Consider the following 27,821-nt stretch of genomic DNA (forward strand, 5'->3'; position numbering starts at 1 on the left):
CTGGGAGAGCTGAGCCCCTGGGAAGGGTTGGGATCATCCCAATGGGATTTGGGGGAATTTTGGGGGAATTTTGGGGGGGTTAAGCCCCGGGAAGTGCCGGGACCATCCCAATGGGATTTTTGGGAATTTGGGGAGGATTTGGGGAAATTTTGGGGGCGCTGAGCCCTTGGGAAGTGCCGGGACCATCCCAATGGGATTTGGGGGAATTTTTTGGAAATTTTTGGGGAGCTGAGCCCCTGGGAAGGGTTGGGATCATCCCAATGGGATTTTTGGGAATTTGGGGAGGATTTGGGGGAGATTTTGGGTGAATTCTGGGGGGGCTGAGCCCCGGGAAGGGTTGGGATCATCCCGATGGGATTTGGGGGAATTTTGGGGGAATTTCGGGGAACTGAGGCCCTGGGAAGGGTTGGGATCATCCCAATGGGATTTGAGGTGATCCCAAAAGGGGACGTTGGGAATGGGGGGGGGAGGGGAACCCCCCAAAATCCCCCCTGGGCTGGGCTGGGGACCCCAAAACCTTCCTGAGTTTGGGGATGGGGGAAAAGGAGACCCCGAATCTCCCGGATCTTTGGGAATGGGGGGAGCTTGGGACACCCCAAGGATCCCAGGAAAGCTCCGGGAAAAATTCCGGGAATGCTCCCGGTCGGTCGGAGCCATGGACGGAGCGCTGGGAGGGCTCTTGCCCACATTCCCAGATATTCCCAAATATTCCCAGATATTCCCACATTCCCAAATCTTCTCCCATTCCCATGGGGAAGCAGCCCCGGTTTTCCCGCCCTTCCCAAATCCCAAAAATCCGGAGCCATCCAGGGATCCAGGGCAGCTCCTGAACCCCATTCCCGATCCCATTCCCGGCCCCATTCCCGATCCCTGGGATCTCTGGGAATCCTCTTTTCCCTGGAATATTCCTGGATTTCTGCCAAGCCCGCCAGGATCCCAGCCCTGGAGAGAACTCTTCCCTTTTCCCAGGGTTTTTCCCTCTTTTTCCCTCTTTTTTTCCCATTTTTCCCAGTTTTTCCTGTTTTTTTTTCCAGTTTTTTTCCCACTTTTCCCAGGTTTGCCCCCAGTTTTCCCGGTTTTTCTCGGTTTTCCCCCGTTTTTCCCAGCTTTTTCCCCGTTCTTCCCATTTCCCCCACTTCTTCCTGGTTTTTCCCACTTCTTCTGAGTTTTTCCCAGTTTTTCCCCCCTTTTTCCCCATTTCTCCCCCGTTTTTTCCCAGTTTTTCTCTGTTCTTCCCATCCCCCCATTTTCCCACGTTTTTCCCAGTTTTTCCCAGTTTTTCTCTGTTCTTCCCACCCCTCCCCATTTTCCCAGGTTTTTCCCGTTTTTTCCCAGTTTTCCTCTGTTCTTCCCACCCCCCTCCCCATTTTTCCAGGTTTTTCCCAATTTCCCCGTTTTTTCCCCCAATCCCCTCCCGCTCCGGGGATTCCCCCCCCCCCTCGCCTTCGGGAATTCCGCGCGATCCCGAAGGAAAATCCCAGAAATCCCAAAGCCCGGCCGGCTCCATTCCCGAATTTTCCCATTGGAAGAATTCCAGAGGCGGCCCCGGCCAATCCCAGCCTTTGTTGGCTCCGACATTCCCGGGAATTCCCCCCCCAAAGTCCGGGAGCGTTCCCGAGGTTCCCGCGGGGCCGGAGCCCGAGTTCCTTTTCCCGGGAATTCCGGTTTTCCTGGGAATTCCGGGAGGATCTTCCGGAGGGATCCTCACATGAAATCGTCGGAGTCGTTGCCGTCCTGCAGGGAACAGCGGGAATTCGGGAATGGGGGAATTGGGAATGCTGGGAATGGGGGAATTGGGAATGCTGGGAATGGGGGGATTGGGAATGCTGGGAATGGGAATGTGGGATTTGGGAACAGGAATTGGGAATGTGGGAATTGGGGGATTTGGGATTTGGGGAATGTGGGAATTGGGGGGAATTGGGGGGAATTTGGGGATGGGAATGTGGGATCTGGGAATTGGGATTTGGGAACAGGAACTGGGAATGGGAATGTGGGAATTTGGGAATGTGGGAATTTGGGATTTTGGGAATTGGGGGGAATTTGGGGAATTTGGGAATGGGAATGTGGGATCTGGGAATGGGAATTGGGAATGTGGGAATTGGGGGATTTGGAATGTGGGATTTGGGAACAGGAACTGGGAATGGAATGTGGGAATTCGGGAATGGGGGAATGCCGGGAATGGGGGAATTGGGAATTTGGGAATTGGGGGATTTGGGAATTGGGAATTTGGGATTTTGGGAATTGGGGGGAATTTGGGGAATTTGGGAATGGGAATGTGGGAATGTGGGAATTGGGGGATTTTGGGAATGTGGGATTTGAGGGAATTTGGGAATGGAATGGGCATTGCTGGGAATTCCCGCGGGCCGGGGTTTCCTGGGAATTGCGGCGATTCCCGGGAAATCGGAGCCGTGGGAACGGGGGATGCCGGGGTGGTTTGGGGGGGGGGAGGGGATTTCGGGATGTTCCCGTTCCAATCCCAAAATTTCCCGGGATCCCGGGGGGCTCCGGCCCGGCCTTTCCCTCCTGGGCACCTCGGGGTCTGCAGCTCCGGGAATTCCCATCACTCCCATCATTCCCATCATTCCCATCATTCCCAATCCCATCATTCCCATCATTCCCATCACTCCCATCATTCCCATCACTCCCATCATTCCCATCACTTCCATCATTCCCAATCCCATCATTCCCAATCCCATCATTCCCACCAATCCCATCATTCCCATCATTCCCATCATTCCCAATCCCATCATTCCCATCATTCCCATCACTCCCAATATTCCCAATCCCATCACTCCCAATCCCATCATTCCCATCATTCCCATCATTCCCATCACTCCCATCACTCCCATCAATCCCATCACTCCCATTCCCATCATTCCCATCATTCCCATCATTCCCATCATTCCCAATCCCATCATTCCCATCATTCCCATCATTCCCATTCCGTCCCCATTCCCAATCCCATTCCCATCTTTCCCATGATTCCCATCATCCCCAATCTCATTATTCCCATTCCCATTAATGGCATAACTCCCATAATTCCCATTCCAATTATTCCCAATCCCATTCCCACGAATCCCATTATTCCCCTTATTCCCATTCCAATTTTTCCCAATCCCATCATTCCCATCATTTTCAATCCCATTATTCCCATGCCCATCATTCCCATTAATCCCATTATTTCCATCCCATTCCCATCATTCCCATTATTCCAAATATCATTATTCCCATTCCATTCCCAGTCCCAGTCCCATTCCCATCATTCCCATTCCAATTATTCCCAATAATCTCATTATTCCCATTTTTACCATTCCAATTATTCCCAATCCCGTCATTCCCATCATTCCCAATATTCCCAATCCCATATTTACCATTATCCCCATTATCCCCATTCCTGTTAGTCCCAATCCCATCGTTCCCATTAATCCCATCATTCCCATCCCATTCCTGTCATTCCCAATTCCGTTATTCCCATCCCCATTCCCATTATTCCGAATCTCATTATTCCCATTCCATTCCCAGTCCCAATCCCATTCCCATCATTCCCAATCCCACTTTTACCATTCCAATTATTCCCAATCCCATCATTCCCACCATTCCCAATATTCCCACTCCCGTATTTACCATTATCCCCATTATCCCCATTCCCGTTAGTCCCAATCCCATCGTTCCCATCATTCCAATCCCAATCCCATCGTTCCCATTCCAATCATTCCCATCATTTTCAATCCCATCATTCCCATTAATCCCATCATTTCCATCCCATTCCTGTTATTCCCATTATTCCAATCGCATTCCCATCACTCCCATTCCCGTTATTCCCATCCCCATTCCATTCCCATTATCCCCATCCCTCCCGTTATTCCCATCCCCATTCCCATTATTCCGAATCTCATTATTCCCATTCCATTCCCAGTCCCAGTCCCATTCCCATCATTCCCATTCCCATCATTCCCAATATTCCCAATCCCATATTTACCATTATCCCCATTATCCCCATTCCCGTTAGTCCCATTCCCATCGTTCCCATTCCAATCATTCCCATCATTCCCAATCCCATCATTCCCATTAATCCCATCATTCCCATCCCATTCCTATCATTCCCAATTCCATTATTCCCATCCCCATTATTCCCATTCCAGTCCCAGTCCCATTCCCATCATTCCCAGTCCCATTTTTACCATTCCAATTATTCCCAATCCCATCATTCCCACCATTCCCAATATTCCCAATCCCATATTTTCCATTATCCCCATTATCCCCATTCCTGTTAGTCCCAATCCCATCATTCCCATTCCAATCATTCCCATCATTTTCAATCCCATTATTCCCAATCCCATCATTCCCATTAATCCCATCGTTTCCATCCCATTCCATTCCTATCATTCCCAATTCCGTTATTCCCAGTCCCATTCCCATCATTCCCATTCCCATCATTCCCATCATTCCCAATATTCCCAATCCCATATTTACCATTATCCCCATTATTCCCATTCCCGTTAGTCCCAATCCCATCGTTCCCATCATTCCAATCCCATCCCCGTCATTCCCAATCCCATCATTCCCATGCCCATCATTCCCATCCCATTCCTATCATTCCCAATTCCATTATTCCCATCCCCATTATTCCCATTCCAGTCCCAGTCCCATTCCCATCATTCCCAGTCCCATTTTTACCATTCCAATTATTCCCAATCCCATCATTCCCATCATTCCCAATATTTCCACTCCCGTATTTACCATTATCCCCATTATCCCCATTATCCCCATTCCTGTTAGTCCCAATCCCATCATTCCAATCCCATCATTCCAATCCCATCATTCCCATCATTTTCAATCCCATCATTCCCATTAATCCCATCATTCCCATCCCATTCCTGTTATTCCCATTATTCCAATCGCATTCCCATCACTCCCATTCCTGTTATTCCCATCCCCATTCCATTCCCATTATCCCCATCCCTCCCGTTATTCCCATCCCCATTCCCATTATTCCGAATCTCGTTATTCCCGTCCCATTCCCATCATTCCCATTCCAATTATTCCCATTCCCATCATTCCCAATATTCCCAATCCCATATTTACCATTATCCCCATTATCCCCATTCCTGTTAGTCCCAATCCCATCGTTCCCATTCCAATCCCATTCCCATCATTCCCATGAATCCCATCATTCCCATCCCATTCCCATCATTCCCAATTCCATTATTCCCATCCCCATTATTCCCATTCCATTCCCAGTCCCATTCCCATTATTCCCAGTCCCATTTTTACCATTCCAATTATTCCCAATCCCATCATTCCCATCATTCCCAATATTCCCACTCCCATATTTACCATTATCCCCATTATCCCCATTATCCCCATTCCTGTTAGTCCCAATCCCATCATTCCCAATCCCATCATTCCCATTAATCCCATCATTCCCATTCCATTCCTGTCATTCCCAATTCTGTTATTCCCATCCCCATTATTCCCATTCCATTCCCAGTCCCATTCCCATCATTCCCATTAATCCCATCATTCCCATGCCCATCATTCCCATCCCATTCCTATCATTCCCAATTCCGTTATTCCCATCCCCATTCCCATTATTCCGAATCTCATTATTCCCATTCCATTCCCAGTCCCAATCCCATTCCCATCATTCCCAATCCCATTTTTACCATTCCAATTATTCCCAATCTCATCATTCCCATCATTCCCATCATTCCCAATATTCCCAATCCCATATTTACCATTATCCCCATTGTTCCCATTATTCCAATCCCATTCCCATCATTCCCATTCCAGTCCCAATCCCATTCCCATCATTCCCAATCCCATTTTTACCATTCCAATTATTCCCATTCCCATCATTCCCATCATTCCCAATATTCCCACTCCCATATTTACCATTATCCCCATTATCCCCATTATCCCCATTCCTGTTAGTCCCAATCCCATCGTTCCCATTCCAATCATTCCCATCATTCCCATGCCCATCATTCCCATGAATCCCATCATTCCCACCATTCCCCATCCCATTTATCCCCACTATTCCCGTTTTCCCGAGGAATTCCCGGAATTCCGGGTTCCCGCTCACCTGGTTGGAGGACATGTTCTCGGCCTTCATCAGGGACGAGTAGCTCCTGCAGGGACAATTCCCAGAATCATCCTGGAATTCCCAGGGAATTCCCACGGAAAACCGGGAGCGGATCCCAGAATTCCCCCCAGGATTTTCCCCCTCCGGAATTCCGCCCCTCCTGGATTATCCCGGAATTCCTTTCCCCCCCCCCCCCCCCCACTCCGAGGTTTTTCTCTGGGTTCTCCCAGCTGGAAAATCCCAGGATTTGGGATCCCGATCCCAGATTTCCCAGCCTGGATCCCAGGAAATTCCCAGATTTCCTTCAATCCCAGATTTTGTGCAGCTCAGAGAGGCTCCCGAGGGAATCCTGGGAATCCCAAATTCCTTGGGCAATTCCAGAGGGAATTCCAGAGGGAATTCCAGGGAAATTCCAAAGGGAATTCCAGGGGTAATTGGGGCAATTCCAGAGACAATTCTAAAGGGAATTCCAGAGAAAATTCCAGGATCGTTTCCAGAGGGAATTCCAGGGAAATTCCAAAGGGAATTCCAGGGGTAATTGGGGCAATTCCAGAGGTAATTCCAGGATCAATTCCAGAGGCAATTCCAGAGGGAATTCCAGAGGGAATTGGGGCAATTCCAGGGGCAGTTCCAGGCTCTCTCCCCCAGCATTCCCAGCCCCCATTCCCTGCCCGAGGCCGAGGATTCTCCTTGGAAAACCCTCAGGAGTTCAGATCCCGGAAATCCCAAACATTCCAGGAATTCCCACCAAACATTCCAGGAATTCCCACCAAACATTCCCAATATTCCCTGCATTCCCAACATTTCCACCAAGCATTCCCAACATTCCCACCAAACATTCCCACCAAACATTCCTGGCACTCCCAGCAAACATTCCTGGGATTCCCAATATTCCCAGAAATCTCGCCAAACATTCCCACCAACCATTCCCAACATTCCAACCAAATATTCCCAGAATTCTCACCAAACATCCCCATCAAACATTCCCACCAAACATTCCCAGCATTCCCACCAAGCATTCCCACCATTCCCAGCATTCCCACACCCATTCCCAACATTCCAGCCAAACATTCCCAGAACTCTCACTGAATGTCCCCAGTTAAACATTCCCGGCATTCCCAACAAACATTCCCAACGTTGCCACCAAACATTCCTGGAATTCCCAATATTCCCAGAAATCTCGCCAAACGTTCCCACCAACCATTCCCAACATTCCAAACAAATGTTCCCAGAATTCCCACCAAACATCCCCATCAAACATTCCCAGCAAACATTCCCACAAAACATTGCCCAAATTCCCAGCAAACATTCCCAACATTCCCACCAACCATTCCCAGCATTCCCACCAAACATTCCCAACGTTGTCACCAAACATTCCCAGAACTCTCACCGAACGTTCCCACCAACCATTCCCGGCACTCCCAATTAACCATTCCCGGCACTCCCAATTGAACATTCCCAGCATTCCCAATTGAACATTCCCGACATTCCCAATTCAACATTCCCGACATTCCCAATTCAACATTCCCAACATTCCCAATTAAACATTCCCGGCATTCCCAATTGAACATTCCCGACATTCCCGGCATTCCCAATTAACCATTCCCGGCATTCCCAGCATTCCCAATTGAACATTCCCGCCATTCCCAATTGAACATTCCCAGCATTCCCAACTGAACATTCCCAACATTCCCAACTAACCATTCCCGCCATTCCCAACTGAACATTCCCGCCATTCCCAATTAACCATTCCCAATTAACCATTCCCGGCATTCCCGATTAACCATTCCCGACATTCCCGGCATTCCCGGCATTCCCGCCATTCCCACCTGAGCTCCTCCATCTCCTTTTTCCGCCGCTGCTCCTCGCGCTGCTCCCGGCGCTGCTCCTGCAGCTCCATCCGGCGCCGCCCCCGCTCCTCCCGGTCCCGGCATTCCCGCTCGGCCGCCAGGTCCGGGAACCGCTCCACGCGCGTCCGCTCCAGCCGCCGCAGCTGCTCCGCCCCGCGCCGCTCCACCGTCACCGAGCGCACCTGGAACATGGGGTTAGGCTGGGCTTAGACTGGGGTTAAACCGGGTTTGAACTGGGATTGAACCGGGGTTAAACTGGGATGGAACTGGGGATTGAACTGGAGATTGAACTGGGGTTAAACTGGGATTGAACTGGGATAACGGGAGTGCGCTGCTCCGCCCCGCGCCGCTCCACCGTCACCGAACACACCTGGAACATGGGGTTAAACTGGGCTTAAACTGGGGTTAAACCGGGATTGAACTGGGGATTGAACTGGGGTTAAACTGGGGATGGAACCGGGGTTAAACTGGGATTGAACTGGGATTGAACCAGGGTTAAACTGGGATAACAGGATTGCGCTGCTCCGCCCCACGCTGCTCCACCGTCACCGAGCGCACCTGGAACATGGGGTTAAACCGGGCTTAAACTGGGGTTAAACCGGGCTTGAACTGGGGATTGAACCGGGGTTAAACTGGGATGGAACTGGGATAACGGGATTGCGCTGCTCCGCCCCGCGCCGCTCCACCGTCACCGAACGCACCTGGAACATGGGGTTAGGCTGGGCTTAGACTGGGGTTAAACCGGGCTTAAACTGGGAATTGAACTGGGATTGAACCGGGGTTAAACTGGGGTTAAACTGGGATTGAACTGAGAGTGCGCTGCTCCGCCCCGCGCCGCTCCACTGTCACGGAACGGACCTGGAACACGGGGGGTTAGGCTGGGTTTAAAGTGGGGTTAAACCAGGCTTAAACTGGGGATTGAACTGGGATTAAACTGGGATTGAACTGGGATTGAACCAGGGTTAAACTGGGATAACGGGATTGCACTGCTCCACCCCGCGCCGCTCCACTGTCACCGAGCGCACCTGGAACATGGGGTTAAACCGGGCTTAAACTGGGGTTAAACCGGGCTTAAACTGGGATTGAACTGGGGATTGAACCGGGGTTAAACTGGGATTGAACTGGGATAATGGGAGTGCGCTGCTCCGCCCCGCGCCGCTCCACCGTCACTGAACGGACCTAAGGGAGGGTGAGGCTGGGCTTAGACTGGGGTTAAACCAGGCTTAAACTGGGGATTGAACCAGAGATTAACAGGGCTTAAACTGGGATAATGGAGGAGTTAAACCGGGATAATGGGAGTGCGCTGCTCCACCCTGCGCCGCTCCACCGTCACAAGAATGCACCTGGAATATGGGGTTAGGCTGGGCTTAAACTGGGGTTAAACTGGGATTGAACCGGGGTTAAACTGGGATTAAACTGGGGATTAGACCGGCGTTAAACTGGGAATGACACAGGGAATTACAGGGATTAAACTGGGATTAACGGGAGCGCGCTGCTCCACAACCCCCCCATGACCGGGAGCACCTGGAAACCAGGGAATGAACCGGGAGTGAAACCGGGAATTGAACCGGGAATTAAAGCAGGGATTGAACCGGGAGTGAAACCGGGAATTGAACTGGGAATCAAAGCGGGCATTGAACTGGGAATTAAAGCGGGAATTGAACTGGGAATTGAACCGGGAATTGAACCGGGAATTAAAGCGGGGATTGAACCGGGAGTGAAACCGGGAATTAAAGCGGGAATTGAACCGGGAATTGAACCGGGAATTGAACTGGGAATTAAAGCGGGAATTGAACCGGGAATTGAACCGGGAATTAAAGCGGGAATTAAACTGGGAATTAAAGCGGGAATTGAACCGGGAATTGAACCGGGAATTGAACCGGGAATTAAACTGGGAATTAAAGCGGGAATTGAACCGGGAATTGAACCGGGAATTAACGCGGGAATGGGGCTGCTCCCAGCGGGAGACGCGTCCCGGTGCTGCTCTCTGCTGGCGGTGGCGGGAATTGCGGGAAAAGCGGGAATTGCGGGAAAAGCGGGAATTGCGGGAAAAGCGGGAATGGGGGCTGCTCCCAACGGGAAAAACGTCCCAGTCCTGGTTTGTGTTGGGAATTGTGGGGAAACCGGGAATGCGGAATGTTCCTGGTGTTCCCATTCCCGGATTCCCAAGGTTCCCATTCCCACATTCCCGCTGTTCCCATTCCCGGATGGATTCCCACTGTTCCCATTCCCACATTCCCACTGTTCCCATTGTTCCCACATTCCCGTTGTTCCCATTCCCACATTCCCGCTGTTCCCATTCCCACATTCCCGCTGTTCCCATTCCCAGCTCCCGCTGTTCCCATTGTTCCCACATTCCCGCTGTTCCCATTCCCAGCTCCCGCTGTTCCCATTCCCACATTCCTGCTGTTCCCATTCCCACATTCCCACTGTTCCCATTGTTCCCACATTCCCACTGTTCCCATTGTTCCCACATTCCCGCTGTTCCCATTCCCACATTCCCGCTGTTCCCATTCCCACATTCCCACTGTTCCCATTCCCACATTCCCGCTGTTCCCATTGTTTCCACTGCCAGATTCCCAATGACCATTCCCAAATTCCTGAGGTTCCTATTCCCAAACTGATTCCCGATGTTCCCCCTTCCCAGTTCCCGCTGTTCCCATTCCTACATTCCCATTTCCAGTCCCACATTCCTCTGTTCCCAAATTCCCAGATTTATTCCCATTCCCACGTCCCTCACGTCCTTGCTGCGGTGGGAGCCGATCTGCTCCCATTCCCATTCCCACATTCCCAAATTCCCATATCCATTCCCATATCTCTCACTCATGTCCCATTCCCAATCCCAATCCCAATCCCACATTCCCAGATTCATTCCCAAATTCCCAGATTTCCCATTCCCTCCTCTCTCACTCACATCCTTGCTGCAGTGGAAGCTGATCTGTTCCCAATCCCATTCCCAAATTCCCATCCCCACATTCCCAGATTTATTCCCATCCCCACACTCCCATATCCATTCCCCATCTGTTCCCATCCCCATTCCTGCATTCCCATTCCCAGATTCATTCCCAAATTCCCAGATTCATTCCCAGATTTTCCATTCCCATCCCTCACATCCTTGCTGTGGTGGAAGCCGATCTGATCCCATTCCCATTCCCATTTTCCCAATCCCCACTCCCACATCCCCAATTCCCACTCCCACATTTCCCATTCCCAGATTTATTCCCAAATTCCCAGATTGATGCCCAGATTTATTCCCATATCCATTCCCATCACTCACGTCCTTGCTGCGGTGGGAGCCGATCTGTTCCCATTCCCACATTCCCAGATTTATCCCCAAATTCCCATTCCCACATTCCCTTACATCCTTGCTGCGGTGGGAGCCGATCTGTTCCCATTCCCAAATTCCCAGATTTGATCCCAAATTCCCAGATTTCATTCCCACATTCCCAGATTTTATTCCCACATTCCCATGTTATCCATTCCCATTCCCACTCACGTCCTTGCTGCGGTGGGAGCCGATCTGATCCCATTCCCAGATTCATTCCCAGATTCATTCCCAAATTCCCAGATTTTATCCCCATTCCCAGATCCCCTCACTCACGTCCTTACTGTGGTGGAAGCCGATCTGTTCCCATTCCCAAATTCCCAGATTCATTCCCATATTATCCATTCCCATTCCCACTCACGTCCTTGCTGCGGTGGGAGCCGATCTGATCCCATTCCCAAATTCATTCCCAGATTCATTCCCACATTCCCCCCTCACTCACGTCCTTGCTGCAGTGGAAGCTGATCTGCCCCAATTCCCAAATTCACAGATTTTATTCCCACATTCCCAGATGTTATTCCCACATTCCCTCACTCACATCCTTGCTGCGGTGGAAGCCGATCTGTTCCCATTCCCAGATTCTCTGATTTGATCCCAAATTCCCACATTTCATTCCCAAATTCCCAGATTTCATTCCCACATTCCCAGATTTCATTCCCAAATGCCCTCACTCACGTCCTTGCTGCGGTGGAAGCCGATCTGCCCCCATTCCCAGATTCATTCCCAGATTTCATTCCCAGATTCCCAGATTCATTCCCACATTCCCAGATTTTATTCCCACATTCCCAGATTTCATTCCCCCATTCCCAGATTCATTCCCACATTCCCAGATTCCCATTCCCAAATCCCCTCACTCACATCCTTGCTGCGGTGGAAGCTGATCTGCCCCCATTCCCAAATTCCCAGATTTTATTCCCAAATTCCCAGATTCATTCCCAGATTTTATTCCCACATTTCATTCCCACATTCCCAGATTTTATTCCCACATTCCCAGACTTCATTCCCACATTCCGAGATTCATTCCCACATTCCCAGATTTTATTCCCAGATTCCCTCACTCACGTCCTTGCTGTGGTGGAAGCCGATCTGCCCCCATTCCCGAATTCCCAGATTGATTCCCAAATTCCCATTCCCACATTCCCAGATTTCATTCCCAGATTCCCAGATTTTATTCCCACATTCCCAGATTTTATTCCCACATCCCCTCACTCACATCCTTGCTGCGGTGGAAGCCGATCTGTTCCCATTCCCAAATTCCCAGATTTTATTCCCCCATTCCCACTCACGTCCTTGCTGTGGTGGAAGCTGATCTGTTCCCATTCCCAGATTTTATTCCCACATTCCCAGATTTCATTCCCACATTCCCATCACTCACGTCCTTGCTGCGGTGGGAGCCGATCTGTTCCCATTCCCAGATTCATTCCCAGATTTCATTCCCACATTCCCATATTATCCATTCCCAAATTCCCAGATGTTATTCCCACATTCCCAGATTCATTCCCAGATTTTATTCCCACATTCCCAGATGTTATTCCCCCATTCCCACTCACGTCCTTGCTGCAGTGGAAGCTGATCTGTTCCCATTCCCACATTCCCAGATTTTATTCCCAAATTCCCAGATTTTATTCCCACATTTCCCCCTCACTCACATCCTTGCTGCGGTGGAAGCCGATCTGCCCCCATTCCCACATTCCCAGATTCATTCCCAGATTTTATTCCCAAATCCCCTCACTCACATCCTTGCTGTGGTGGAAGCCGATCTGTTCCCATTCCCACATTCCCAGATTCATCCCCACATTCCCAGATTTCATTCCCACATTCCCTCACATCCTTGCTGCAGTGGAAGCCGATCTGTTCCCATTCCCAGATTCATTCCCAGATTTCATTCCCAAATTCCCAGATTTCATTCCCACATTCCCAGATTTTATTCCCACATCCCCTCACTCACGTCCTTGCTGCGGTGGAAGCCGATCTGTTCCCATTCCCACATTCCCACATTCCCAGATTCCATTCCCACATTCCCAGATTCCATTCCCACATTCCCTCACTCACATCCTTGCTGCGGTGGAAGCCGATCTGCCCCCATTCCCAGATTCCCAGATTCATTCCCAGATTTCATTCCCACATTCCCATATTATCCATTCCCAAATTCCCAGATTTCATTCCCACATTCCCAGATTTCATTCCCACATTCCCATATTATCCATTCCCAGATTCCCAGATTTCATTCCCACATTCCCAGATTCATTCCCACATTCCCAGATTTCATTCCCACATTCCCATATTATCCATTCCCACATTCCCAGATTTCATTCCCACATTCCCTCACATCCTTGCTGCGGTGGAAGCCGATCTGCCCCACGTCCATGTCGGGCGTTTTGCGCAGGTTGCTCCAGGGCGTGTAAACCACAGTGACCGAGCTCAGCTTGCAGCCTGCAGGGAATGGGGAAAAACGGGGTGAAAATGGGGTAAAAACGGCTAAAAATGGGAAAAAATGGGGGGTAAACCACAGTGACCGAGCTCAGCTTGCAGCCTGCAGGGAACGGGGAGAAATGGGGAAAAAATGGGGTAAAAACAGCCAAAAATGGGAAAAAATGGGGGGGAAACCATGGTGACCGAGGTCAGCTTGCAGCCTGCAGGGAATGGGGAAAAACGGGCAAAAAGTGGGGTAAAAACAGCTAAAAATGGGATAAAATGGGGGGTAAACCACAGTGACCGAGCTCAGCTTGCAGCCTGCAGGGAATGGGGAGAAATGGGGTGAAAACAGCAAAAAATGGGAAAAAATGGGGTAAAGTGTGGTCACTGAGCTCAGCTTGCAGCCTGCAGGAAACGGGGTGAAAATGGGAAAAAATGGGGTAAAAACAGCTAAAAATGGGAAAAATGGGATAAAATGGGGGGTAAACCACGGTCATTGAGGTCAGCTTGCAGCCTGCAGGAAATGGGCCGAAAATGGGAAAAAATGGGAAAAAAACAGGTAAAAATGGGAAAAAATGGGGTAAAATCAGGTAAAGCACAGTGACTGAGCTCAGCTCGCAGCCTGCAGGAAACGGGGTGAAAACAGGGAAAAATGGGAAAAAAACAGCTAAAAATGGGATAAAATAGGGTAAAATCAGGTAAAGCACCGTCACCGAGCTCAGCTTGCAGCCTGCAGGAAATGGGGTGAAACCAGGGAAAAATGGGAAAAAATGGGAAAAAATGGGGTAACCACCTTCAGCAAGCTCAGCTTGGAGCCTGGAAATGGGGAAAAAATGGGGAAAAATGGGAAAAAATGGCATCAAATGGGATCAAATGGGATCAAATGGGGTAAACAGCAGTCACTGAGCTCAGCTGGCAGCCTGCAGGAAATGGGGTGAAAATGGGGGAAAATGGGAAAAAATGAATGAAATGGGGTAAAGCAACGTAACTGGGATCAGCTTGCAGCCTGGGAATGGGGGAAAACCAGGGGAAAATGGGAAAAAATGCATCAAAACAGCTTAAAAATGGGAAAAATGGGGTAAAGCACCATCACTGAGCTCAGCTTGCAGCTGGAAATGGGGGAAAATGGGCAAAAATAGGAAAAAATGGGGAAAATAAATGGAAAAGACAGGGAAAATAAATGGAGGAAAGAGGTAAAATGAGGAGAAAATAAGGGAAAAGTAGGGAAAAACAGGAAAACCCTGGGTTTTTCTGGGGTTTTCCCAGGATTTTCTGGCATTTCCAGGGGATTTCCCAGAAAATTCCCAACATTTTCCGGGATTTTCTGGGGCAGATCCCAACCCTTTTCCTGGGCATTTCCTGTGGTTTTTCCTGGTTTATTTTCAGGTTTTTTTCCCCTCAGAATTTCCTGTTTTTTTCCAGAATTTCCCATTTGACTTCTTGGATTTCCCATTTTTTTTTCCTGGGATTTCCCTTTTTTTTTTTTTTTTTTTTTTTTTCTTTTTCCAGGATTTCCTCCCTTTTTTTTTTTTCCTGGGATTTCCCAGAATTTCCTGGTTTTTTTGTTTTGTTTTTTTTTCATCTTTTTCCATGATTTCCCTTTTTTTGTTTTCCTGAGATTTCCCAGAATTTCCCTTTTTTCCCCCCAGAATTCCTCAGGCTTTTCCCCAAGAATTCCCAGGTTTTTTTTCCCAGGATTTCCCAGGAAATTCCCCAGTTTTTTTTCTGGGATTTCCCAGAATCTCCCATTTTTCTTCTTCTAGAATTTCCCATTTTCTTCCTGGGATTTCTCCTTTTTTTCCCCAGGATTTCCCAGAATTTTCCATGTTTTTTTTTGGTTTTTTTGTTTTTTTGGTTTTTTTTGTATTTCCCATTTTTTCCCATTTTCCCCCATTTTTTCCCAATTTTTTTTCATTTTTTCCCATTTTCCCCCCTTTTTTCCCATTTTTCCCCCATTTTTTCCCATTTTTCCCATTTTCCCCCATTTTTTCCCATTTTTCCCCATTTTCCCCATTTTTTCCCATTTTTTTCCATTTTTTCCCATTTTTCCCCATTTTTTCCCATTTTTCCCCATTTTTTCCATTTTTTCCCCATTTTTTTCCATTTTTTCCCATTTTCCCCCATTTTTTCCCATTTTCCCCATTTTTTCCCATTTTTCCCCATTTTCTCCCATTTTCTCCCATTTTTTCCCATTTTTCCCCATTTTTCCCAATTTTTTCCCATTTTTTCCCATTTTTCCCATTTTTCCCCATTTTTCCCAATTTTTTCCCATTTTTTTCCCATTTTTTTCCCATTTTTCCCCATTTTCTCCCATTTTCCCCATTTTTTCCCATTTTTCCCCATTTTTTCCCATTTTTCCCCATTTTTTCCCATTTTTCCCCCATTTTTTCCCATTTTTCCCCCATTTTTTCCCATTTTTCCCATTTTCCAAATTTTTTCCCATTTTTTCCCATTTTTCTCCCATTTTTCCCCATTTTTTCCCATTTTTCCCATTTTTCCCCATTTTTTCCCATTTCTCCCCATTTCTCCCCATTTTTCCCATTTTTTCCCCATTTTTCCCATTTTCTCCCATTTTTCCCATTTTTCCGCATTTTTTCCCATTTTTCCCCATTTTTCCCCCATTTTTTCCCATTTTTCCCATTTTTTTCCCATTTTTCCCCATTTTTCCCATTTTGTCCCATTTTCCCCCATTTTCTCCCATTTTTCCCATTTTCCCCCATTTTCCCCCATTTTTCCCCATTTTCCCCCCATTTTCCCCCATTTTTCCCCATTTTCCCCCATTTTTTCCCATTTTCCCCCATTTTCCCCCATTTTCCCCCCATTTTTTCCCCCATTTTCCCCATTTTTTCCCATTTTTCCCCATTTTTTCCCATTTTTCCCCATTTTTTCCCATTTTTTCCCATTTTCCCGGGTACCTTGGATGCTGTTGGCCTTCACCAGGTGGGCGCAGTCGCTCAGCACCTCCTTGGGGATGTCATCCATGCTCTGGCCCTGCAGGGAATTCCCAAATTCCCACCTCAGCCCACACTCACACCCCCTTTTCCCAACTGGCCCGAACTTTTGCCTGATTTTCCCAATTTTTCCTCATCAAAATCCCAATTTTTCCTGATTTTTCCTCATGAATGTCCCAATTTTTCCCCATGAAAATCCCAATTTTCCCTCATGAAAGTCCCAATTTTTTCCTGATTTGCCCAACTTTCCCTCATGAAAATCCCAATTTTTCCTGATTTTCCCAACTTTTCCTCATGAAAATCCCAACTTTTCCTCATGAAAATCCCAATTTTTCCTCATGAAAATCCCAATTTTTCCTGATTTTCCCAACTTTTCCTCATGAAAACCCAAATTTTCCCTCATGAAAATCCCAATTTTTCCTGATTTTCCCAACTTTTCCTCATGAAAATCCCAATTTTTCCAGATTTTCCCAACTCTTCCTCATGAAAATCCCAATTTTTCCTCATGAAACTCCCAACTTTTCCTGATTTTCCCAATTTTTCCTCATGAATATCCTGATTTTTCCTCATCAAAACCCCAATTTTTCCTGATTTTCCCAACTTTTCCTCATGAATATCACAATTTTTCTTCATGGAAGTCCCAATTTTTCCAGATTTTCTCAATTTTTCCTCATGAAAATCCCAATTTTACCTCACGAAAATCCCAGTTTTTCCTCATGAAAAATCCCAATTTTTCCCCATGAAAATCCCAATTTTTCCTGATTTTCCCAACTTTTCCTCATGAAAATCCCAATTTTCCCTCATGAAAATCCCAATTTTTCCTGATTTTCCCTGGTTTTCCTCAAGATAAATCCCAAATTTTCCTCATGAATATCCCAATTTTTCCTGATTTTCCCAACTTTTCCTCATGATTATCCCAATTTTTCCTCATGAAAATCCCAATTTTTCCTCATGAATATCCCGATTTTTCCCTTATGAAAATCCCAACTTTTCCTCATGGAAATCCCAATTTCCCCTGGTTTTCCCAAGGTTTTTCCCGAGGTTATCCCCATTTTCCTGCTGGTTTTCCTGAGTTTTTCCCAAGGTTTTTCCTGATTTTCTTGAGCTTTTCCCCTGCGTTTTCCCCAAGGTTTTCCCCACACTTTCCCTGGGGTTTTCCCTGAGGTTTTTCCCTGAGATTTTCCCCAAATTTTCCTGGGGTTTTTCCTGAGGTTTTTCCTGAGATTTTCCCAAATTTTCCTGGGGTTTTTCCCGAGATTTTTCCCAAGCTTTCCCCAAGGTTTTTCCTGTGGTTTTCCCAGGGGACATCCCGAATTTTTCCTGCTGTTTTTCCCGAGATTTTTCCCGAGATTTTTCCCTGAGGCTTTCCCAAGATTTCCCTGAATTTTCCCCAGGATTTTCCCGAATTTTCCCCCATGTTTTTCCCTTGGAATCACCTGGTGCAGCCGCAGGTAGACGTGGGCCGAGGAGAGTTTATCCACATGGAACCTGCGGGGACGGCGGGAATGGCGCTGGGAATCCCGGGAATTCCGGGAATTCCGGGAATTCCAACCCAGAGCCCAGCCCTGGGAATTCCCGATCCCGAATCCATGGGAATGGCGCTGGGAATCCCGGGAATTCCGGGAATTCCGGGAATTCCAACCCAGAGCCCAGCCCTGGGAATTCCCGATCCCGAATCCGTGGGAATGGCGCTGGGAATCCCGGGAATCCCGGGAATTCCGGGAATTCCAACCCAGAGCCCAGCCCTGGGAATTCCCGATCCCGAATCCGTGGGAATCCGGGATAATCCCAGACCCTTTCCCACAGAGGGGGAGAATTCCTGGGAATCCTGAGGGGAGGAGGGGGGGGATTGGGGAAAATGGGAAAAAAGTTGGGAATAAAGCGGGAAACAGGGAAAGGAATGGAGGAGTCAGGGGGGAAATGGGATCCAGGGGGATCCAGGGGAAGAAATGGGATCCAAAGGGGATCCAGGGAAAAACGGGATCAGGAAAACAAAAAAAAACCAAAAATGGGATCAGGGGAACAGAGGGGATCCAGGGAAATCCAATGGGATCCAAATGGGATCCAGGGGAATCCAAATGGGATCCAGGGAACAAAGAGGATTGGGGGAAATGGGATCCAGGGGAACAAATGGGATCAGGGAAAACAAACGGGATCCAGGGAAATCCAATGGGATCCAAATGGGACCCATGGGAATCCAATGGGATCCACGGGAAAAAAGGAGATCAGGGAAAAAGGGGATCCATGGGAATCCAATGGGATCCAGGGGAAGAAATGGGATCCAAATGGGATCCAGGGAAAAAAATGGGATCCAAATGGGATCCAGGGGAAGAAATGGGATCCAAATGGGATCCAGGGGAAAACGGGATCAGGGAAAACAAAACAAAACCCCAAAATGGGATCAGGGGAACAAAGGGGATCCAGGGAAATCCAATGGGATCCAAACAGGAGCAGGGAAACCAATGGGATCCGAATGGGATCCAGAGGGACCAACAGGATCCAAATGGGATCAGAGGAACAAATGGGATGTGGGGAAACAAACGGGATCCAGAGGAATCTGGGATCCAGGGGAAAAAAGGAGATCAGGGAAAAAGGGGATCCATGGGAATCCAATGGGATCCAGGGGGAAACGGGATCCAAATGGGATCAGGGGAACAAACGGGATCAGGGGAAATGGGATCCAGATGGGATCAAGGGAATCCAATGGGATCCAGGGGGACAAACACGATCCAGGGAAACCCAATGGGATCCAGATGGGATCAGGGAAACAAACGGGATCCAGGGAAAGGAACAGAGTCAGGGGGGAAATGGGATCCAGAGGGGATCCAGGGGAAGAAATGGGATCCAAAGGGGATCCAGGGAAAAACGGGATCAGGGAAAACAAAAAAAACCAAAACCCCCAAAAATGGGATCAGGGGAACAAAGGGGATCCAGGGAAATCCAATGGGATCCAAACAGGAGCAGGGAAACCAATGGGATCCGAATGGGATCCAGGGGAATCCAATGGGATCCAGGGGGAAACGGGATCCAAATGGGATCCAGGGGAACAAAGAGGATCAGGGGCAAATGGGATCCAGATGGGATCAAGGGAATCCAATGGGATCCAGGGAAACCCAATGGGATCCAGGGAAAAATGGGATTCAGATGGGATCAGGGAAACAAACGGGATCCAGGGAAAGGAATGGAGTCAGGGGGGGAAATGGGATCCAGAGGGATCCAGGGAAAGAAATGGGATCCAAAGGGGATCCAGGGGAAAACGGGATCAGGGAAAGAAAAACCCAAAATGGGATCAGGGGAACAAAGGGGATCCAGGGGAATCCAATGGGATCCAGGGGGACCCATTGTTTCCCTGGATCCCCTTTTTTCCCCTGATCCCTGGGAAAAACGGGATCCAAACAGGATCAGGGGAACAAAGGGGATCCAGGGAATCCAATGGGATGAGGGAAAAATGGGATCCAGGGAAACAAACGGGATCCAGGGGGACCCAATGGGATCAGGGGAATCTGGGATCCAGGGGAACAAAGGGGATCAGGGAAAAATGGGACCCAGGGGAATCCAATGGGATCCAGGGGGACCAACAGGATCCAAATGGGATCAGAGGAACAAAGGGAATCCAGGGGAATCCAATGGGATCCAAATGGGATCAGGGAAGCAAATGGGATCCATGGGAACAAAAAGGATCCAAGGGACAAACTGGGATCGGGGGGAAATGGGATCCAGGGGAATCCAATGGGATCCAGGGGGACCAACAGGATCCAAATGGGATCAGAGGAACAAAGGGGATCCAGGGGAATCCAGTGGGATCCAAATGGGATCCAAGGGACAAACTGGGATCAGGGGGAAATGGGATCCAGGGAAATCCAATGGGATCCAGGGAACAAACAGAATCCAGGGAAAAATGGGATGTGGGGAAACAAATGGGATCCAGGGGAGTCCATTGGGATTCACAGGAACAACCGGGATCCAAATGGGATCCAGGGGAAGAAATGGGATCCAGAGGAAAATGGGATCCGGGTAACAAAGAGGTTCCAGGGAAAAATGGAATTCAAACAGGATCAGGGAAAAATGGGATCCAGGGGGAAATGGGATCCAGAGGAACAAACGGGACCCAAATGGGATCAGGAAATCCAATGGGATCAGGGAAACCCAAAGATCCAGGGAACAGAGAGGATCCAGGGAAAAACGGGATTCAAATGGGATCAGGGCAAAATGAGAGCCAGGGAAATGGGATCAAGGGGAACAAACGGGATCCAGGGAACCCAAAAGGAACCAGGGGAAGCCAATGGGATCCAAATGGGATCCAGGGGAAGCCAATGGGATCCAATGGGATCCAATGGGATCCAGGATCCCTGCCCCCACCCCACTGCAGCCCCCCCGGGTCCCCATTCCCGTTTCCCGTTGGAATTCCGGGATCCCGGCGCTCACCAAACGTCCTCGGGCCACCCGTACTTGATCAGGTCCTCGTCTGCGGGAACGGGCACGGGGTCAGACCCAAATCCCGGGAATCCAACCCAAATCCAGCCCAAATCCCAGAATTCCAACCCCAAATCCAACCCCAAATCCCACAGTCCCCACCCCAAATCCCACAATTCCCACCCCAAATCCAGCCCAAATCCAGCCCAAATCCCACAATTCCCACCCCAAATCCCAGAATTCCCACCCCAAATCCAACCCAAATCCCACAATTCCCACCCCAAATCCAGCCCCAAATCCCACAGTCCCCACCCCAAATCCAACCCAAATCCCAGAATTCCCACCCCAAATCCCAGAATTCCCACCCCAAATCCAACCCCAAATCCCAGAATTCCTGCCCTAAATCCCAGAATACCCGCCCCAAATCCAACCCCAAATCCCAGAATTCCCACCCCAAACCCCACAATTCCCATCCCAAATCCAACCCCAAATCCCAGAATTCCTGCCCTAAACCCCACAATTCCCATCCCAAATCCAGCCCTAAATCCCAGAAATCCCACCCCAAATCCAATCCTAAATCCCAGAATTGCCGCCCTAAATCCAGCCCCAAATCCCACAATTCCCACCCCAAATCCAGCCCCAAATCCCAGAATTCCCACCCCAAATCCAGCCCCAAATCCCAGAATTCCCACCCCAAATCCAGCCCCAAATCCCAGAATTCCCACCCCAAATCCCAGAAATCCCACCCCAAATCCAGCCCGAAAATCCCACCCCAAATCCCAGAATTCCACCCCAAATCCCGGAATTCCCACCTCAAACCCAGCCACAAAATTCCCCCAAAAATCCCTGAAATTCTGAAAAGAGTCCTTGAAATTCCCATAACAATTCCCGCAATTCCCCAAAAACCCAGAAATTCCAAAAAACCCCTCCCAAACAATTCCCAAAATAAATCCCAAAATTCTCAAAACATCTCCATAGTTCCCAAAAAAAATTTCCCCTAAAATCCCCAAAATTAAGAAATTTCCCCAAATTCCTGAAATTACCAAAATAATTTCCAAACATTCCAAAATATTCCCAAAATTCCCAGAATTCCCAGCGGTCACTCACTCTCGTACTTGTCCTTGCCCATGTAGATGGTGTAGACAGCGGCAGCGGCTGCAGGGAAAACCAGGAATGGATCCATGAAAAACCGGGAAAAACCCGGGAATGGATCCATGGAAAACCCAGGAATGGATCCATGGAAACCCAGGAATGGATCCATGGAAAACCCAGGGAAAACCCGGGAATGGATCCATGGAAAACCCAGGAATGGATCCATGGAAACCCAGGAGTGGATCCATGAAAAACTGGGGGAAAAACCCGGGAATGGATCCATGGAAAACCCAGGAATGGATCCATGGAAAACCCAGGGAAAACCCAGGAATGGATCCATTAAAAACCGGGAAAACCCGGGAATGGATCCATGGAAAACCTGGGGAAAACCCAGGAATGGATCCATGGAAAACTCGGGGAAAACCAGGAATGGATTCATGGAAAACTGAGAGTGGATCCATGGAAAACCCGGGGAAAACCTAGGAATGGATCCATGAAAACCCAAGAATGGATCCATGGAAACCCTGGGGAAAACCCAGGAATGGATCCATGGAAAACCCGGGGAAAACCCAGGGATGGATCCATGGAAAACCCGGGGAAAACCTGGGAATGGATCCATGGAAAACCTGGAGTGGATCCATGGAAAACCCGGGGAAAACCTGGGAACGGATCCATGGAAAACCCAGGGAAAACCCGGGGAAAACTTGGGAATGGATCCATGAAAAACTCAGGACTGGATCCATGCAAAACCCGGAATAGAGCCAGGAGAACTGGGAGTGGATCCATGGAAAACCTGGGAAAAACCTGGAAATGGATCCATGGAGAACCAGGAGTGGATCCATGGAAAACCGGGAAAAACCCGGGAATGGATCCATGGAAAACTCGGGGAAAACCCAGGAATGGATTCATGGAAAACTGAGAGTGGATCCATGGAAAACCCGGGGAAAACCCAGGAATGGATCCATGAAAACCCAAGAATGGATCCATGGAAACCCTGGGGAAAACCCAGGAATGGATCCATGGAAAACCTAGGAATGGATCCATGGAAAACCCGGGGAAAACCCAGGGATGGATCCATGGAAAACCTGGAGTGGATCCATGGAAAACCCGGGGAAAACCTGGGAACGGATCCATGGAAAACCCAGGGAAAACCCGGGGAAAACTTGGGAATGGATCCATGAAAAACTCAGGACTGGATCCATGCAAAACCCAGAATAGAGCCAGGAGAACTGGGAATGGATCCATGGAAAACCTGGGAAATACCCAGGATTGGATCCATGGAAAAGCCAGGAATGGATCCATGGGAAACTGGGATTGGATGCATGGAAACACCCCAGGAATGGATGCATGGAAAACCTGGGAATGGATCTATGGAAAAACCAGAAATGGACCCACAGAAAACCCGGGAATGGATCCATGGAAAACCTGGGGAAAACCCAGGAATGGATCCATGCAAACACCTCGGGAATGGATCCACGGAAACCCAGGAATGGATGCATGGAAAACTGAGAGTGGATCTATGGAAAACCCAGGGAAAACCCGGGAACGGATCCATGGAAACCCAGGAATGGATCCATGGAAAACCTGGGGAAAACCCAGGAATGGATCCATGGAAAACCCAGGAATGGATCCATGGAAACCCAGGAATGGATCCATGGAAAACCCGGGGAAAACCTGGGAATGGATCCATGGAAAACTGAGAGTGGATCCATGGAAAAGCCGGGGAAAATCCGGGAATGAATCCATGGAAAAGCCGGGGAAAACTTGGGAATGGATCCATGCAAACCCCAGGAATGGATCCATGAAAAACTCAGGACTGGATCCATGCAAAACCCGGAATAGAGCCGGGAGAACTGGGAGTGGATCCATGGAAAACCCGGGAAAAACCCGGGAATGGATCCATGGAAAACTCGGGGAAAACCCAGGAATGGATTCATGGAAAACTGAGAGTGGATCCATGGAAAACCCGGGGAAAACCCAGGAATGGATCCATGGAAACCTAGGAATGGATCCATGGAAAATCTGGGGAAAATCCGGGAATGGATCTATGGAAAACCTGGAGTGGATCCATGGAAAACCCAGGGAAATACCCAGAAATGGATCCATGGAAAAGCCAGGACTGGATCCATGGGAAACCCAGGGAAAACCCGGGGAAAACTTGGGAATGGATCCATGAAAAACTCAGGACTGGATCCATGCAAAACCCGGAATAGAGCCAGGAGAACTGGGAGTGGATCCATGGAAAACCTGGGAAATACCCGGGATTGGATCCATGGAAAAGCCAGGAATGGATCCATGGGAAACTGGGATTGGATGCATGGAAACACCCCAGGAATGGATGCATGGAAAACCTGGGAATGGATCTATGGAAAAACCAGAAATGGACCCACAGAAAACCTGAGAATGGATCCATGGAAAACCTGGGGAAAACCCAGGAATGGATCCATGGAAACCCAGGAATGGATCCATGGAAAACCTGGGGAAAACCCAGGAATGGATCCATGCAAACACCTCGGGAATGGATCCACGGAAACCCAGGAATGGATCCATGGAAAACTGAGAGTGGATCTATGGAAAACCCAGGGAAAACCCGGGAACGGATCCATCGAAACCCAGGAATGGATCCATGGAAAACCCAAGGAAAACCCAGGAATGGATCCATGGAAACCCAGGAATGGATCCATGGAAAACCCGGGGAAAACCCAGGAATGGATCCATGGAAACCCAGGAATGGATTCACAGAAAACCCGGGAATGGATCCATGGAAACCCAGGAATGGATTCACAGAAAACCCGGGAATGGATCCATGGAAAACTGGGAGTGGATCCATGGAAAACCCGGGAAAATCCGGGAATGGATCTATGCAAAACCTGGGATTGGATCCATGGAAAACCCGGAATGGATCCGTGCAAACACCTCGGGAATGCATCCATGGAAATCCTGGGAAAAACCCAGGAATGGATCCATGGAAAACCCGGGAAAAAGCCCCAAATCCCCCAGAATTTCAGGAATTCTCAGCCCCAAATTCCCAGAAATTCTCTCCTGGAAACTTTTTCCCAGGTTTTTTGGAGAGCCCAAATTCCCTCCCTGGGCTTTTCAAGGGAAATCTGGGAATTCCCACGGGCTTGAATTCCCGGGAATTCTGGCACATTCCAGCTGGAATTCCCAAAATTCCCAAATTCCTCCCAAAATTCCCCAAATCCACCTTGCTCCTGCCTTTTAATTTGGAATGTTTGCATCATAAAATGCCCAAAATCCCAAAAAAAATCCTCATGGGAAAATGGGAATTGTATAGTCCCGGATTGGGTGAGAAAATGCAGGAAAAATCCAGGAAAAATGAAGGAAAAGTCCTGGAAAATTCCAGGAAAAGTCAGCTCCTGAAATTCGGTCCCAAATTGGGAATTCAAGGAGAATTCCCGGATTTTGTGGAGCCATTCCCGCTTTTTGCCAGGAACATTCTCTGGATTTGTTTTCCCGCGGGAATCCCGAAGACTCGCGGGAAAAATCCCGAAGGAAAACCTCGGGAAAAGGAGAAATCCCGGGAATTCGGAGATTCCAGGGGGGGATGCGGGAAAAGGGCGGGAACTTGGGAGAAGGGCGGGAATTGCAGCGGGAATTCGCGGGAAAAGGGGATTTGGGCGGGAATTCCCCGAGAATTCCCGGGAATTCCCTCTCTCACCGTTGGAGGTGAAGTAGAACACCATGGCTGCGGCGGCGCGGGCGCTGCGCTGATCCCGCTGCTCCCGGTTAGCCCGGGTTTATCCCGGGTTTATCCCGTTTTTCCCTTTTTTTCCCGTTTTTATCCCGCGTTTTCCCGGGCCCGTCCCGGGGCTCCGCCGCCTCTTCCGCAGGGAAGGCCCGGCCGCGAAGGGGCCGTGCGTGATGACGTCAGGGCTGCGTGCGGAGAATGCGCATGCGCAGAGCAGCTATGGAGCGGCGGGTAACGGCAGCGGCGCGTGTGCGGGCGGCCATGACACTGTACGGAAATCTCAGTGCGCATGCGCGATGGCCGTCATGCTGCGCATAAACGTCACTGCGCATGCTCAGAGCCGCCATGACAGCGTACGGATCATAGGACTGCGTATGAGAGGGCGGCCATGATATCGTACGGAAAATAGAACTGCGCGTGCGCAGAGCGGCCATGATGGCGTACGGAAAATAGAACTGCGTATGAGAGGGCGGCCATGATAGCGTACGGAAATCGTATTGCGCATGCGCAGTCTTGTCATGACACTACGGTAGTGTATCGCGCATGCGCAGTGCCATGGGAGATATCTAATTTTCTGGTTTTTCCTTTTCTTTCCTTTTTTTTCTCCCCTTGGCTTTTCCCCTCTTTCCTTCACTGTCTCCCCTTTTTTTTCCTTACCTTTTCCTCTTCCCCTTTCCCCTTTTTTCCGCTATTCCCTTCGGTTTTTTTCCCTTTCCCTTTTTTCTTTCTCCTTCCCTCTTTTTTCTTTCTCCTTCCCTCTTTTTTCGCCTCCTTCCCTTTCACTTTTTCCCTTTTTCCTTTTCCTTTTTCACCCCTTCCCTTTCCTCCTCCCCCTCCCCCTCCCCTTTTTTCCCTCTTTTTAGCCCCAAAACTGCAGGAAAACCAGAGGAACGATTAGAACCGAATGAACATCCCAGGCAAGGGATCGATCACCAACAGGGAACCAAACCGTCCCAGCTGGGCCATTTCAGAGCAATAAAGGAGAATTTGCTTTGGTTTTTTGGTGGATAAAATGTGAAAGATCCTTTCAAGAGACGCCTTTTCTCCTTTTACCCGTTTTTTTTCCTTTTCCCAGGCTGGCCATTGGTGCTTGGAGCACCCCGGGGCAGTGGAAGGGATCTCCGCCCCCGGAGCAGCTCCCCGGTGCCCTAATTAACACAAGAATCCTTAATTAGCACCTCGTTACCCGCCCATTAACTCCAACCCCTCTGCATTCTTTCCCTTCCCTCAGAATCTCCCGCGCCCGCCCGGGACGCGCGGAGGCGAGACTACAACTCCCATCAGCCCCCGCGCGCCGCAGAGCTCATGACTGGCTCTGTGTTCTCGCACAGCACGCTGGGAGTTGTAGTTTAATGGCGGACCCGCGCGGAAAGGCGCGCTCTCTGATTGGCTGCAAAGCAGCGGAGGCGGGTACAACCCGGAGCCGCGCGCTGTTCAACCAATGGCAAGGGAGCACAGCTGGATGACGCGGAGCTCAGCCAATGGGAGCGCAGGGCGGGCGGTTCGAAGGCGCGAGGCTGAAGGCGGGAAGCAGCCATGGCGGAGGCGGCGCTGAGGTGAGGAAGCGGCTCTGAGGGGGCTGTGAGGAGGCTGTGAGGAGGCTCTGAGGAGGCTGTGAGGGGGGCTCTGCTGGAGTTCTGAGGGGGCTGTGAGGAGGCTGTGAGGGGGGCTCTGCTGGAGTTCTGAGGGGGCTCAGAGGAGGCTCTGAGTGCATTCTGGTGGAGCTCTGAGGGGGCTCCGAGGGACCTCCAAGGGGGCTCTCTGCGGGAGCTCTGAGAAGGCTGCGAAGGCGCTCTGAGGCGGGAGCTATGTGGAGGCTCTGAAGGAGATCTGGAGGAGCTCTGCGGGGACTCTGAGGGAGCTCCAAGGGGGCTCTGATGGAGCTCTGAGCGGGCTCAGAGGGGGCTCTGATGGAGCTCTGCGGAGGCTCCGATGGAGCTCTGAGGGGGGCTCCGAGGAGGCTTTGAGGAGATTCTGAAGG

The 27,821-nt window shown here is 49.5% G+C and overlaps 1 protein-coding gene across 4 annotated transcripts; it reads right to left on the minus strand.

Annotated features, from left to right (window-relative positions):
- Positions 1-1,544: 1,544 nt before the first annotated feature.
- Positions 1,545-26,044, minus strand: CCDC25 (coiled-coil domain containing 25). Of its 4 annotated transcripts, none has more exons than XM_054653912.2 (9): positions 25,811-26,040; positions 22,147-22,194; positions 21,052-21,091; positions 18,063-18,114; positions 16,591-16,666; positions 13,590-13,693; positions 7,915-8,117; positions 6,086-6,131; positions 1,545-1,734 (listed from the first exon to the last, which is right to left on the minus strand). In XM_054653912.2, the coding sequence occupies exons 1-9, from the start codon at positions 25,833-25,835 to the stop codon at positions 1,705-1,707; spliced, it is 624 nt and encodes a 207-aa protein (XP_054509887.1). In that variant the 5' UTR covers positions 25,836-26,040; the 3' UTR covers positions 1,545-1,704. The 4 variants fall into 4 exon arrangements, with proteins under 4 accessions (XP_054509887.1, XP_077032546.1, XP_077032548.1 ...); XM_077176431.1 differs by having other exon boundaries at positions 22,083-22,194; positions 25,811-25,826; XM_077176433.1 differs by lacking the exons at positions 1,545-1,734; positions 6,086-6,131; positions 7,915-8,117 and adding an exon at positions 8,504-8,636 and having other exon boundaries at positions 25,811-26,044.
- Positions 26,045-27,821: the final 1,777 nt, after the last annotated feature.

Source organism: Agelaius phoeniceus, chromosome 3 (assembly GCF_051311805.1).
Source record: "Agelaius phoeniceus isolate bAgePho1 chromosome 3, bAgePho1.hap1, whole genome shotgun sequence".
NCBI classification, from domain to species: Eukaryota; Metazoa; Chordata; class Aves; order Passeriformes; family Icteridae; genus Agelaius; species Agelaius phoeniceus.